Source organism: Drosophila simulans, chromosome X (assembly GCF_016746395.2).
Source record: "Drosophila simulans strain w501 chromosome X, Prin_Dsim_3.1, whole genome shotgun sequence".
NCBI classification, from domain to species: domain Eukaryota; kingdom Metazoa; phylum Arthropoda; class Insecta; order Diptera; family Drosophilidae; genus Drosophila; species Drosophila simulans.
In genome coordinates this window covers 11,711,024-11,724,813 of record NC_052525.2, presented here as the reverse complement: position 1 = coordinate 11,724,813, position 13,790 = coordinate 11,711,024, and the positions used below count along the sequence as shown (strand labels likewise).

Below are 13,790 nucleotides of genomic sequence, written 5' to 3'. Positions count from 1 at the left end.
CGGAAAACAGAAGCTAAAAAGTTTTTCACTTTAATAGTTCGACCAATTTGAGAGTGGCTAAAAGGCCAGGATAATGGCAGCACAGGGAGTGCAAATAAAATCGTACTCCGATTTATTTGTACTTTTTGTTGGGCGCAATTTCTGACTGGATCAATTTGAAACTTGGCCATTTTATAGCCATCATTTCGGATCAAAATAAAGCCATGTTAAATCAATTTTTTTTATCCAATATCTAAAACATGTTGGCCTTGATTTTAGTTGACTTAAGTTCGAACAGCCATCGCTTGATTATCTCAGTTTAAACACGACACAGTAACTGAGCACAGCACAATAGAACAAAATTCCCAAATATTGTTGTTTCAGGTCTAGGAAATTCAAAATTATTCTTTTGTTTTTGATAGAGCGACTGAGGATTCCCTACTTTCAAGACTATATCCAAGAGAACCTCAAGCTCTAATCTCAAATAAAACATGGCCGAAAAGAAATCTCAGGACAATAATGATAATGCCAGTGGATCCCAGAATCGAACGAGCCGCGTGGAAGCCCACGTTCGCCAGCAAGAACAGAATAATGCTATATTTGCTCGACTTTTCGCAAGTTTGGATGCCGAACATCGTAAATTGAGGGAACTGGAAGAGCGCAGATCGCAGCTAATTGAAGAAATGAAATATTTGAGGTCTGTACTCTTTGCGGAGAATAAGAAACTTCGGCAGACCGTTGCTCCCATTTCGGGAGGAGATCCATTACCAATTCCAGCTACCACCACCCGTGCTAGTCCCGTCGTGAAAAGTGGTTCGGAGAAACCTTCCGGCTCTAGGACCTCTCCCATCATCAAGTCAGCACGTTTGGAACGTCGACCTTCCAATAAATCGGTTACAATTGCCGATCCACCAACACAAAGTTTAAACACCAGCGCAAGACCCAAGGCAAGTAGTTCACAAGTTTTAAAGAAAAAGGAAAATCGACGCAGTCTCATGGTTCCAACAAGGAAAAATAAACATAGAATTACTTTGGGTAAATAATTTATCAGCTTGTTCACATTCTAATTTAATCAAACCAAAACGGCATTCATTTTCTAGATAACCTATCAAATACCAGGGAGGACATGTTAGACGAGATCGATGAATCCGCATTGGCAACTTCTGTGGGCTCCAACTTGCGAACTTTGGAGCAGCGTAGATCCAATTTAGAGGAACGAGAAGATATAGACGAAGTTTTGGTCTCGCTATCAGCATTATTCAACTTTATGGATTCACAAAATACAGACCAGGCCATTTTGCCAAGTGCTGTTGATACCAATGATTCCAAAACTGACGAAGTGCTTCCCAATACCGATCAAGATCCGAGTTTTTATCTCCCAAGTGCCGATTCTTTGTTCAAGGACATACTAGGACCGAATTCACCACACGTAGAGGTGAATTTGCCAGAAGAATCACTTGAATTACAACCAGTTGGCATTATCGAATGTTCAGCGAATATGGCGGAAATCGTTGAAAATGAACACGAAACGGAAACGGAAACTGATTAAAAGCCCCGTTTAAGGGTTTTTAAGACTATTCTCATGGCTAATTAAACTTGGAACTGCAGCTATTTACTAGATCTGGCAACAATATTAAACAAATACAGACATTGAAGCCAACAACCCAGCCTTTTTATTTTAGCAGATAACTCTGCTTAAAAATCCTATAGTTTCAAACTTTGAATAGCTGAATTGCTCACCGCATGACTACTTAGTTTTTCAGGGATCAAAGGCAAACAATTTTCCTGTTGATGCTATCAAAAATGTGGCAAAATATTTACGGACAAGTGAGGGCCTATTATTTTTGGGGTGGAAGAAAATCTGCACATGCTCATGGCATATTCGGTCGACTTTTCTCAGCATATCTTGTGCTTTTTTTCTTTTTTTGTTTCTTATTCAATTTGCCGACCCTTGGTCCCCTGTCTCAAATTGAAGTCCTGGGGGTCGAGGACACTCTCGACATCCATTTCAAAACAAATTAGTTGCCAACTGTCCGAAACAAATGTTGTCTAACGAGCAAAATCGAGTTGTCTCCCATTGCTATAAGAATACACATGAACTAGGTATGGTATACACATAAATATATATAATATATATTTGGTATAGGTATATATACATATGTATGACATGTCCACTTCTTGGCAGTTTTGTGCGACTTGTTTGTCCAACGAAATGATATGAAAAGCTCGGCATTTCAATCATAATGTTCATCACGATTTTTTCCTGTTTTCCTTTGGGGTTGGAATAGAGAAGATGGTGGGGACTTATTGATTGGACTGGGTCAAGAGGTTATGTTTTGTGTGTGGGATTTTTGCTAGTGAAATGCACTTGAAGTGCAAAACTAAACTTGCAAGTCAAACCTGAAGCTAAAAAAAAAAAAAATAAAAAAAAAAATGGTAAACTCGAGAACTGAAAACTGAACTAAGGCAAACCGAAAACTAAACAAGTTTCTGGCTACCAAAAAAACCACCTGACCCATACGAGCACACACAAATTACTTATGTGCGGATGGTGGGTGGAGGTTCAGTGGGTGGTTACACATTTCATTTTTTCTCTTCTTTTTTTTTTTGGTTACTGTTGTTGTTTGTTTTCAAGTAGGTCATTAGAGAGGCCTTCGCCCTTCGCCCAGCCACTTGAATTATTAAATTCCCCCGGCATTTCGAAGTTCTGCTGTTGAGCCAAGCGAAACGAAGCGCTTTTCCTGCCCTCGCTCCTCAAATATGCACATTTTTCTATACATATACACCCATCCGTCCATCCATCCATCCATCCATCCATCCATATATACATTTATACATATATAGTAGGTCCTATTCGCATTCGTAATCGTATTCCAGGTTTGCCAGACTGTTTCCATAACTTACCTAAAAGTGGCGAAAAAAGAGAGAAATAGAAATATTTATTGTAATTTTTCTGTTTTGAATTCGCAGCAGCAGCTTAAAAATGGGAAACTTTGACATTCAAGGGGACATAAATCAGCAAAGAGAAAAAGTGCAATATTTTAAAAACATATAGGTCAGGCCGAAAGTGTATATACATTTTAGATCTTCTTATTCTTGTTTCGCTTACAAAAAGCTTGAGCATAGATTTGTCACCCGCAAAGGTACTTTCAAACCAATTCCAGTGGCATTTTTTCAGTTTCTAGTGCTCTGGAATTTAGTATTTAACTATTTAAGTTGGAGTGAATTCTAGAGCACACCCTGTTGTGGTCCCGCGTTCGGCTGGCAGTCCCATAAAAAGTAATTGGAATTTTCATTTAATATAAAAGCTGAGCGAACAACACAGGCAGCGGAACACAATCTAACCCACTTGGCAGCTTGCAATCGCACAGCAACCAAAAACTATGCATATAAACGGGGCCACTGATGTTAGGATCTGCACCCCCATTTCACAACTTGCTCCCCCCTTTGGGAAACCCTCTCGAAAAATCCATCTCTTCCATTTTGAACTGGAAAAAGGATACAATGTAGCCAGTGGAGCATCCTCATACTCATGGATATGTGTATCCCCGTGCAGGCTCGGCTCGTTGCTCATAAAACTCACTCAAGTAAAAGTACGAATGGTTTTCGATATGAAATGCATGAAACTGACAGGCAAACATATTGCGCCGCATTGCCGAAACCCGCCCACGGCCACGCCCACGCGACCCAAACGCCCATACGCCCACATTTCCAACCGACTACACCGGGGAATAAAATCATATAAGCATCTTATTTATTTTCACTCATTTAGTTTGCATCCAAATATTTCTCTTTTTTTATTGTTTGAATCTCTGGCATACGGATTTTTTCAACTTTTACGTTTACTTAGTGCTCAAAGTTTGCTCGATTTTAATATGAAATCGCGAAAGCAGTTTCAATCGCATGCAGTCATTATGCAATATACAAAAAATAATAAATAAAAAACAATCATAATAAATTTAAAAAAAAATTTAAAATCGTTGAGCAGTTTTCATTCTTAAAAAGTTTAAATTTGAATTTTCAAGAAATGCTAATAGCCATTGAAATTATTTTTAAAAAAATATCAAATCATATTTTTTTCTTGCACTGATAAATAAATAAGCAATTCCTTAACAGGTGGTATATTTTTTTGCAGTGCAGCCAGTCTCTTGTATCAGTTGGCTGACTGTTGGTTACCACTTGGCCGTTGTTGCTCCTCATCCACATTCTCATCCACATCCACATCCTCATCCACATCCATATCCTCAAGCTCAACCTCCATTTCGTCCTCGTAAGCTCTTCCATCTGTGTGCCCTCGTTACCGCCCCTTCACCCCTCCGGTCATTGTTGTGGGCTGTCTATATATGTATATACGAATTTAACTATATATATATATATATATATACATATATATATATTGTATCCCAGTGCGAACTCCGCACCTCTCGCCTGTCTATTTATTCAGATATGAAAATGCATATTGTACACTCGACTCACGCCGCTCTATATGGGACATTTCTTTATCATCCGCTCTCCTCGCCTCCATCTGCATACACACACAGATATATTTTATCCTTTTTTCAATATGCAACTCTGTGGCATGTGAGTGTGTGTATGTGTGTGTGCGGGTAAAACGGACCGAAAAAAGGATATATGGATGGGTACAAAATATAGGAGCTACTCATCGAGGCGTGCGTTTATTGCAATTGTGTTCCAGTTTCTTGCGTTTGAATTGGAGATGATTGCGCCGACGAATGGAGTCTCAAAAAAAAAAAAATAATAATAATAAAAAAATGAAAAAATGAAATGAAAACAAAGCAACACCTTCGGGTGACACGGCAATAAAGGAACTGTTTTCTTTTTGATAAAACTCAATGGGTTTAAATGCTTTCTGGTTCAAAGTGTTATTTCCACATGCTCCGATTTATTTTAGGCATTATTAGGTGCAATATTTAGCACAATTCTTGTTTATTTCTGTATTAAATCATTGCATTTTTCTAAGGCACAAAACACTTGAACCCCATGCCATTATTCAAATGACTTGTTGTTGTGCTTGAAAACACTCGAAATGTAAACTGTTTAATTATGTTACAAAGCACTTAACTCGGCACTTCTGCAAGTTATATTTTCCTATTGAAATTTCCGTTTAATTAGGGCTTAAAGCACTTTGCCCTTTGAGCTAACGTTTATGCTGGCGACTCACATTGCGTTTCAAATGGCTGGCATTTGCCCAGGATTGCTTGTATTTTCTAATTATTATATGCATTTCAATGCAACGGCGGGTACCACAAGACTCGAGGACTCGATTGTTAATTAAGTCTTAAATCTGTGGCAATATTTCGGTAATGATATCACGGCAACGCAACTCAGACAGCAATGCGATACGGTTGACCCGAGTTGACCTGTGCATAATCGCCATTTTGCCTTTGTTCCCGGCATTTTGATGGCGTTGTAAATTCGCGATGACACTCGACTTAATTACAATTATTTGCACAGGTGTGCAGGTGAATGCACTTGCAGAAAATTAAGTCGAATATTTAAGTATTTGGTATTTTTCAAAGTTTAGTTTAGTTTAAATCTACAAATTATATGCAATTTTGCTTATGGATTTAATTTAATAAATCTTTTTAAACTTAATCCAGTTTGTCTTAAACAAAAGAAGCTATTTTATGAATGAATATAAATATTTTATGTTTTAATAGGGTGATTTTAAATATCTATATTATATAGAGTGAACTAATGTCTTTTATTTCACTTTTAATTTTTCTTTGACTTAGCTTTGCAATACACTACATAAGTTGCAGAGAATCTTAAATTGCATTTGAACTATATTTTTTTTCAAGTGCATCGAGTGCATTATTTACCTGCTGGAATGGTTCGGCTCGTGGGCAAAGGGCTCAGCGTAGATATTTCGCACGGGGGGCACTCGGCGGGGCAGGGGCGGCGGCACCGGATTGTAGCCATCCATGATGGTATCACAATCGGAGTACTTCATCGATTTCATAGTCATTTTGTGTCTGGTGTTCACTGTACCGAGAGTGCGAGAGTGCACTTTGCTTAACGATTTATGTCGATTATTTATTATTTAATTATGCGTTTTTATTTCGTTTTCGCGACGTTGCGTTCCGCTCTTGTCGTTTATTAATTGTTACAACTATTATTATTGTTAATGGCAAGCGCAGGATTTAACCCTTCAGCGGCGATCGCGAGTCGTCTGCACCCCGTTCGATGCATGGGCAGGGGCAGGAGGGGCCCACAGGGGCCTCGGTGGCATTGCCACCCGCGTATGGATATATATTCCCTGTGATTCAATGAAAATCTCTGCGTCGAAATCCCTATCTATCGGATTTCCAATCGCTCTGGATCGCCGGTTATCTGTATCCTTAAAGTGTTTTTAAATCTTTTTCATGGCTGCCAATTGGTTATTTTCGATCTGAATGGGAATAGAAAATATATGGGTGAGTAATTGAGTGGGGTTGTCTTAAAGACAACAACCTTGTGACCTTTCGTTACGCTTTACTAAATCCATTTTGTATTTCTCTTTTATCAAGTTTTGTTAACCACTTTTGAAATGTTTAGTATTTTATATAATTATTTGCATTTATCAAAGTGCATTTTGTTATTTTTCGCATTGCATCTTATCTAATATTTGCTGGTAATTATTTATTCTATTGTTTATAATTAAAGTCGAATTAATGCGGATTTGCTAAACATGTAAATCGACCTTTTCATTCGCAATTTAAGTAAACACTTAATCAAGCGTGTAATTAAAAGCAAAAATTGCAACATTTTCCCTAATTTCCCACATTTGCCAGCGGCTGGCAAAACACTCTTAATACCGCTTAGCAAATGTTAATTGTTTTTCCCCTGGTAACAACGATTGCATTTGCCTAATCTGTATCTGTTACCATCCCACCCGTTTCGCAATCTATATATCTATCTATCTATCTATCTATCGATTTCATTCCCGAGTTCTAACCAAAAATCATTCTTGGCTCCGTTTCAGCATTTTCAAATATCCCAAAACTGGTTTTCCTTCGGCCAAAATGGAAAAATCGAGGGGCGAATAAAGTGGAGAGCGGCTGGCTGGGCAAACAATCAGAATAAGTGTGGATTCCATTTTGGTATCTGGCAGTTTGTAGTCCCATGTCCGACTGACTGCCAATGGCCAGCATATTTGTTACACTTGCCGCCCTCTTTATCCGATTGGACTGCTGGTACTAGTAGTGGCACTGGTGCTACACTGCTGTATGGCTCTAATCACAAAATCCCACCCATGATGTGCCCAGACAAAATATTCAAAGTCATCGTGTAATATTGGAAAAACACTTGGAGCTGTGTGGGGCTTTTGGATTTTCGATTGGGGATTGGGGATTGTGGAGCGGGCGCCGATGCCAAACAATTTCAAATGTAATCCGTTATTGTGGCCAGGCCGATCGAAACGTTTTCGTATCTCAACCTGTATATGTATCTGTATCTGTATCTGTGGGATACAATGGACCAGCACGGCAGCAGAACGGGCTTGGGATAATGCGGCATATCTTTGGGATTTTCATCTCAAATTAAATTTATGATATGGCACAAAAATTGAATAACACCCAGCCGGGCACGAAGTGAATCAAAATCAATCAAAAGCTGCCAAACCAAGGGAAAGGGCAACCTGGAGACAGAGGAGGTAGTAAGACTAAAGGCTCTTCAACGGCAGACAGCAGACACCTCAAATGAACCGCAGAGATGCAAGTGCATCGATGCAGATGCAAAATACGGAAAACAAGGCAGTGGCGTAGAACGGATTTTATCAATGGCGAAGGGGTTCTGAAAATGATTTCTATTTATTTATAATCAGTGAAGAAAACTTGGTTTTTTTTATAAAAAAAAATCAAACAAATATATTAATTTTAATGTGCAAATGCAGCATTTATTTAACTTGAAGTTAAGTAAATTATCCATTTAACAAAACGAAATCCCCTTTCTAAGCCACTGACTACACAGCTGCGGTTGCAAGTGCAGTTGCAGTAACAGCGTCTCGACCGCAAAATGGTCAATTCCTTGCTGCATTTTGCATTGCCATATAGACACAGATGTATCGTATCTTCCGCTATCCTGGCAAATTTCTCATTAATCAAACATCGAAACACTGACTGATTTTGGGAAGCATTAATTAGCACAACGCAATGAACTAGCACATTCATTCCACGCCAGCGAATCGAATGCCTCAATAGATACAGATACACCATCCGTATCTTTTCTCACAGCGGTGGCTAATGAAATACTTTCAATCATAAACGAAAATAATTTCACGTTCATTATGAAAACAGCGAACAAAAACAACACGAGCAAACAAGAGAAATAATAACCCAACAAAGAACTGGCATATCCATTGCTGTTGCTCAAATATTTCAGCAACACGTATCAGATACGTCAAAAAAAAAAAAAAAACATTAAAAAAAAACAACAAACAAGAATGGCTTGTAATCGCATAATTGTTGTTCGAAAAGCGAACAAAAAAATAAGAAATATGAACGAATTTTGAGAAGGGTGAAAAGTATGTTGTCACCACGACATGAAATACAAAAATTTTTGGTATTTTGGCAATCAAATTGTTTTAATTCCTCAAATTAATATATGCCTCGAAAAAAGAGAAAAGGGGATTCCTGATATAGTTAATATTAATCCAGCCAGGAAATATATTGTTTTATTATCGTTTTTGTTAATTACAAACACTTGATAATGCCTTTATTTTACGACCATATTTTCGGTCAAGGATTAACAATTTCCGCTTCCTATCATCCAAATCGCATCTTGCAGACACTGGGAAATTTCTGTTTGTTTTTCTGGAAAATCTCTAGCATTCCTATGATTGATCCCCGTGGCCCTGTGCTCCATGCATACATATATGGCTTCTCGGAAATCCCCGGACAAATATCTTCTGGTCCAAAACGCATTGTGCTGATATGAAATCTACTAGTTGGTTTGGCCGAGTCCGAAAAGCAGCTAAAGATTTACTGGCCAAAGGCACGAATACCGCTCCCCGTTTTTAGCTTTCAGCTTTCAGTTTTCCAACGTTCGGCGTTCAGCTGCCCAGAAATATTCCAGCTGAGTTTGTCTGGCAGCGCATTAATCTCCAGCTTGGCTACCAAGTTCGCTGCACTCTCCACGCGGCCTACGCGAAAAATGCAGCGCGAAAAAGAGGCAGCAACGAAAAGGGGGCGGTGGCAGGGAGGTACTTGCACTGAAAAAAAAAAATATGGGGTAGACAACTCTATGGGCAATCAAAACAGTGACCATAGAAACCCAACTCAAGCATATGATAACATATTAAAGAAGGAAGAAGGGTATATTTTTTGCACCTTTTTCCACAGACAACACTCCCCCTTTTCTTGCAGTGCATTTAGAGAGGAGCGACTGCTCCTTAAACATTTTGTTGTTTTGTAGTGCAAATCATGTCGACGCCCCTCCGCCTGCGCATTCGAGACCCTGCCCCTTTCGCCCACCCAAAATGCTACCAAACGAGTTCGCAGCAAGTTGCTCTGTCGAACAGCAAAAACAAAAAAAAACCAACGACAAGTTTCCAGGTTTTCGTTAGGATGCAGCTTAGCTTATAAGAAAACAAAAAATAAACCAAGAGGAACGTTGGAAAAAAATCTATATAGGAAAATAAGAGGAAACCAAAAGCAGAGCTGGAACTGGGACTTAAACTGGGACTGAGCCTCCGACTTGGACTTCAACTGCGACCGAAACGGACCATTGAGCATTGGGGATTGGGGATTGGGGATTGAGGATTGGGCAGAACTGGTTTTCATCAGAAAAACCAGAAGAGGGCCTTGGTTTGTTGTGCCCCCCTTTCTTGCCGCCCCCTTTATTCTTTTTTCGCCGCCTGTCAGGCATCAAAATGTCAGCGAGTAAATGTAATTAAAATTGATTTTATTTCCCTACGAACGCCACAAACATAAAACAATTAAATGGCGTCTAAGCCAATCTCTTTGCCCATTCCCCGAACTTGTGTCAACAATTTTTGATTGTTTATAAATAGTAGCAGAGGGTGAGAAAAGTATGTATGCCCCGACTCTCTTGAACATTTGCCACAAATGTCAAAAGTAATCATGATGGCCAACACGGCATGTCATTTCACTCGCTCACTCCAGAAATTCTGAAATCCCGAAGATCTTCAACCAAAACCAAAGGGTTGCCCAACAACATTTTTATGGTCGCCGGGGCAAACAAAAACACACATATATGTTATTCTCCAAAAATGTTTCCAGTTTTTATGAGTGGGAAGTGCGTGCCACATGAACAACGGGGGGATCTTGTGGCGGGGAAACGCGGGCGGGAGTCCCGAGAAAATCGGAGGGAAAAACGAAAAGCCACAGTCCATATAAAATATGCTTTTCCAATTAGCGTTTATTTGGTTTTTCATTTTCTGTTTTATGTTTGCCCAGATAAACAAGCAAACACCACAGTTTCGAATAATTAAGGCACACTGAACTTGATAAAGTTTACTAGCTGTAGTTTTTGAATTAACAGCTCTCAAATTAATATTCTTTTCAAAAATATTCAATAAAAGAAATTAGCAATTGCAATAGAGAAATAATTAAGTTTAAATACTAAATTGTATAATGAAGAAGATTGCATATAGTTCGTATTAACTCTAAGAATTATTTTAATTTCAAGCATTTAAAAAAATTATATTTAAAAGTTGTTATCTATTTTTTTCACTGTTTATGGAAAGGATGATTCCCCACTTGGGGCATTCGATTTGGGGCCAAAGCTAATTGGCCAAAAGCCATTGGTGGCGAGTGTCACAGAAGATCATGGATCATGATGCATCAAACAGCTGGCATTTTTCCAGCTGAAGATTTCCCCCAGCGAAGAAAATCCAGCGGGTTCAAGCATCTTTTTCCAAGAAGATCACTCAAAATAATCATGGGACTTGCAGCGAAAGCTCTTGTCACGATCGTTTCGTTTTATGGAATTGGGAGCAATCTGTTCGATCGTTTTTTCGTTTTTTTTTTTCGGCGTTGTTTGTGGAGTGAGATAGACAAAAAAAAGATGAGTGCTTCAATGTGCCATAAAGTCACAACTGAATTATGAACTTATGAACCAGAATCACACTGGCCATTCAAGCTGATTATGGTGGCCATAAATGCTGATCCGCCTGGATAATTTTATTGGCAAAAAGTAAGGGATTCCAGATGCAGCACGCAATCAGATCGGCGCAATCCTCGATGGCAATGACGCACATGATCGTCCAGCAAGTCGGTATCCCCCCTTTTCAAGTCACACATAAATTAACGCCCCTGTCATACGTAAATATATATATGTACGTATACATACAATGTGCACTGTGCATTTCAAGGTCTGGGGATGTATGGTATGTATACATATATGTACATATATCCAGCAGATCGAGAAACCGCACGCACGCGTCTCGCTGAAGTAATGAATTCCCCCCTTTTCTTTTTTGTTTAAATATTTTGCGTGCCTCGAGATTTATGTTGGTGTCGCAACAACAATTGCATGAGGCAAGCCGCATTTATTTGTCTTGAAAGTTTTATTGCTTTTAAATTTATGGCCTGGGTTCTTCTGCTCTTGTTTTTTTTTTTGTTTTGGTGATGATCATGTCACAGGGCGAGTGTTCACACCTACATAATTAAGGAAAATATTGTTCAAAACAACTGAGACACATCTGCCGATGGACTTCCCCTTTCTCGAAATCTTCAAGAGATTCTTATGGTTTTATGACCCCAAGAATGAGCCACATTTCGTATTTAGAATCTCAAAATCTAATACTTCGAATTTGCTCGGAAATTTGTAGCTATTTATTAAAGTTATCAATAACACACTTTATAAGAAGTTATATGTTCTTGGGACTTTGTTTTGAGATTTTCAGGTATGCGCTCTTGATTATGAGCTCTACATGGAGATTTTCCGCATATTTTCCCTTGCAAATGAAAAGAACTTTTGCTTAGCTCACACACACACACGCACTCAAGTCACGGTGTTTTTTGTTTTTCTTGGCATGTCAGAAGCCAGGTTCTTAGACTTCGTTGATAAGTTATCATGGCCAAAACAGAGGCATCCACCTCCTGGGGCTTTTAGCCTCCGCTCCTACCAATTCAATGAGATTAAAATCTTTGAAGACATTTTATAAACATGAAAAATGTGCGTCAAGTAAACTAAATATAACAAAAGCCACGGGAAGACAAAGGAAAAGTCGAAAGTTTTTTAAGTAAAATGCGGGGAAGGTTACTGCCCTGCTTTTTCCAGAAAATGTTAATATTTATTGAAAGCATAAAATAGAAAGGCGACACAAATAAACTTATTTTTTTTCTCAGTCGCGTCTCCTTAACCTTCCCTTGAATTTCCTTTTTGTACTCGTACTCTACTGCTACTGCTTTTATTATAAGAAAAGCTAAGGAAAAAAGTAAAGTGCACACACATAAGCCAGCCTGCATAGACATCATAAAAAAGTTAAGCTCACAATACAAAGACGCAGATACACACATGCACACACAACAAAAGAGCAATTTGTTATTTAATGAAACTGAAAATGAAATAAACTCGCAGGCAAAAAGCCAGCAGCAGACGAAAAAAGCAGAATGTATCAGTAAGATGAAAGCATTAACGCACAGAATGCTAATATCTTATGCACACAACACAAGACACGCAGATACATTTACAGCCTCAGCTGCAGATACAGATACAGATACGAATATATATGTGGGCACAGATATATATGGGGCGCTTCTGGGGAATTACAACGGCCTATGAACTGAAACCGAAACTGAACTCGAAGTGGATCCCAACTCAACTCGAACTGAACTGAATTTTGTCGTGTCTTTGATTATTATCTTAGCACACGGGAAAAAACGAGCAGCGTTCTCAATCGTTTTTATAAAAATTTTGTTTCGTTCTCAAATGAAACTATATGTGCTCTGCAGAATATTTATTTTTAATTAAATATTTTTAAGTATATTTATGCTATATTTAAATTTGAATTTTATAATATATATATGGAAAGTTTCCAAAAAAAACACCCGATTTATTCAAGTGCAGCTTAGCCCGCGATATGCGCTCATAAAACCAAAAACACACACACATGGTCACCCATTTGTATCTGTATCTGCATCTCGCACATTAACAGAGAAGCAAAAAAAAAATAGGAAAATAAAGAGAATAAAGTTAAGCTAACAAAGCAAAGCGCCGAAACTCAAGAGGTGGGTTTTTCCTCCCGCGGAAAGGGGGCGCTAGGAAAATGTATGGGGGGATAAGTGAAAAATGTTGTAGGACAATTTCTGTCGTTTGCCTTTATGGATTAACAAAAAGAAAAAAAAAACAAACGAGGAAAGGGAAAATAAACCAAAGTCACAGAGAAATTTAATTTAGCTTGCTATCTCAAAGTAAATACAAAGTAATGATTGTCCAGCTTAAAGATAAAATCATCCTATTGTATTAATCGCACGCTAATATGCATTTATGGCAACGCAAAATCATATTAGATAATATGCCTATTTGATTTTGTTTACAATGTGCACAAATATACATTTTATGTATGCATGCATTTAACAAATTAGACAAATCGCTAATTACTAATCCCATCTAAATATGCATTTATGGCTTATTTATTCCTCGATTTGAAATCACATTTGATTTTATTTACAAACATTGCAATTAACATTTAATGAATCCAAACAACCGAATGGATGGACATGTAAAATACCATTCCCACAATTCAGATCTCTTCAGCAACGAAGTTATCCACAGCCATTTGCCAACACTTGGCCAGTTGATTGTGTAACTCATCGCATCTATCAATGATTCCCATCGATTTC

The 13,790-nt window shown here is 38.3% G+C and overlaps 2 protein-coding genes across 8 annotated transcripts in view; one reads left to right on the top strand and one right to left on the bottom strand.

The window, feature by feature from the left end:
• LOC6725770 (teneurin-a) overlaps positions 1 to 13,790 on the bottom strand; it is a 198,599-nt gene that overhangs the window by 97,935 nt on the left and 86,874 nt on the right. For 4 of the 7 annotated variants that reach the window (XM_039297396.2, XM_039297394.2, XM_039297397.2 and 1 more), the window contains exon 3: positions 5,823 to 6,391. The exons of the other annotated variants lie outside the window; for them this stretch is intronic. In XM_039297396.2, coding sequence (XP_039153330.1) covers positions 5,823 to 5,968 — 146 coding nt within the window. In that variant the 5' untranslated portion in view covers positions 5,969 to 6,391. The remainder of the gene's footprint in view (positions 1 to 5,822; positions 6,392 to 13,790) is intronic. 7 annotated transcript variants of the gene reach the window in all.
• On the top strand, positions 282 to 1,639 carry LOC6725769. The gene is made up of 2 exons (XM_002106732.3): positions 282 to 1,014; positions 1,080 to 1,639. Exons 1-2 carry the CDS (start codon positions 471 to 473, stop codon positions 1,526 to 1,528), a joined length of 993 nt encoding a protein of 330 aa, XP_002106768.1. The 5' UTR covers positions 282 to 470; the 3' UTR covers positions 1,529 to 1,639.

Excerpts from the sequence above, each read along its gene's own strand:
- LOC6725769 (XM_002106732.3), top strand. The coding sequence starts at position 471 with ATGGCCGAAAAGAAATCTCAGGACAATAATGATAATGCCAGTGGATCC. Across the intron at positions 1,015-1,079 it reads TAAACATAGAATTACTTTGG|ATAACCTATCAAATACCAGG; the intron begins GTAAATAATTTA and ends TTCATTTTCTAG.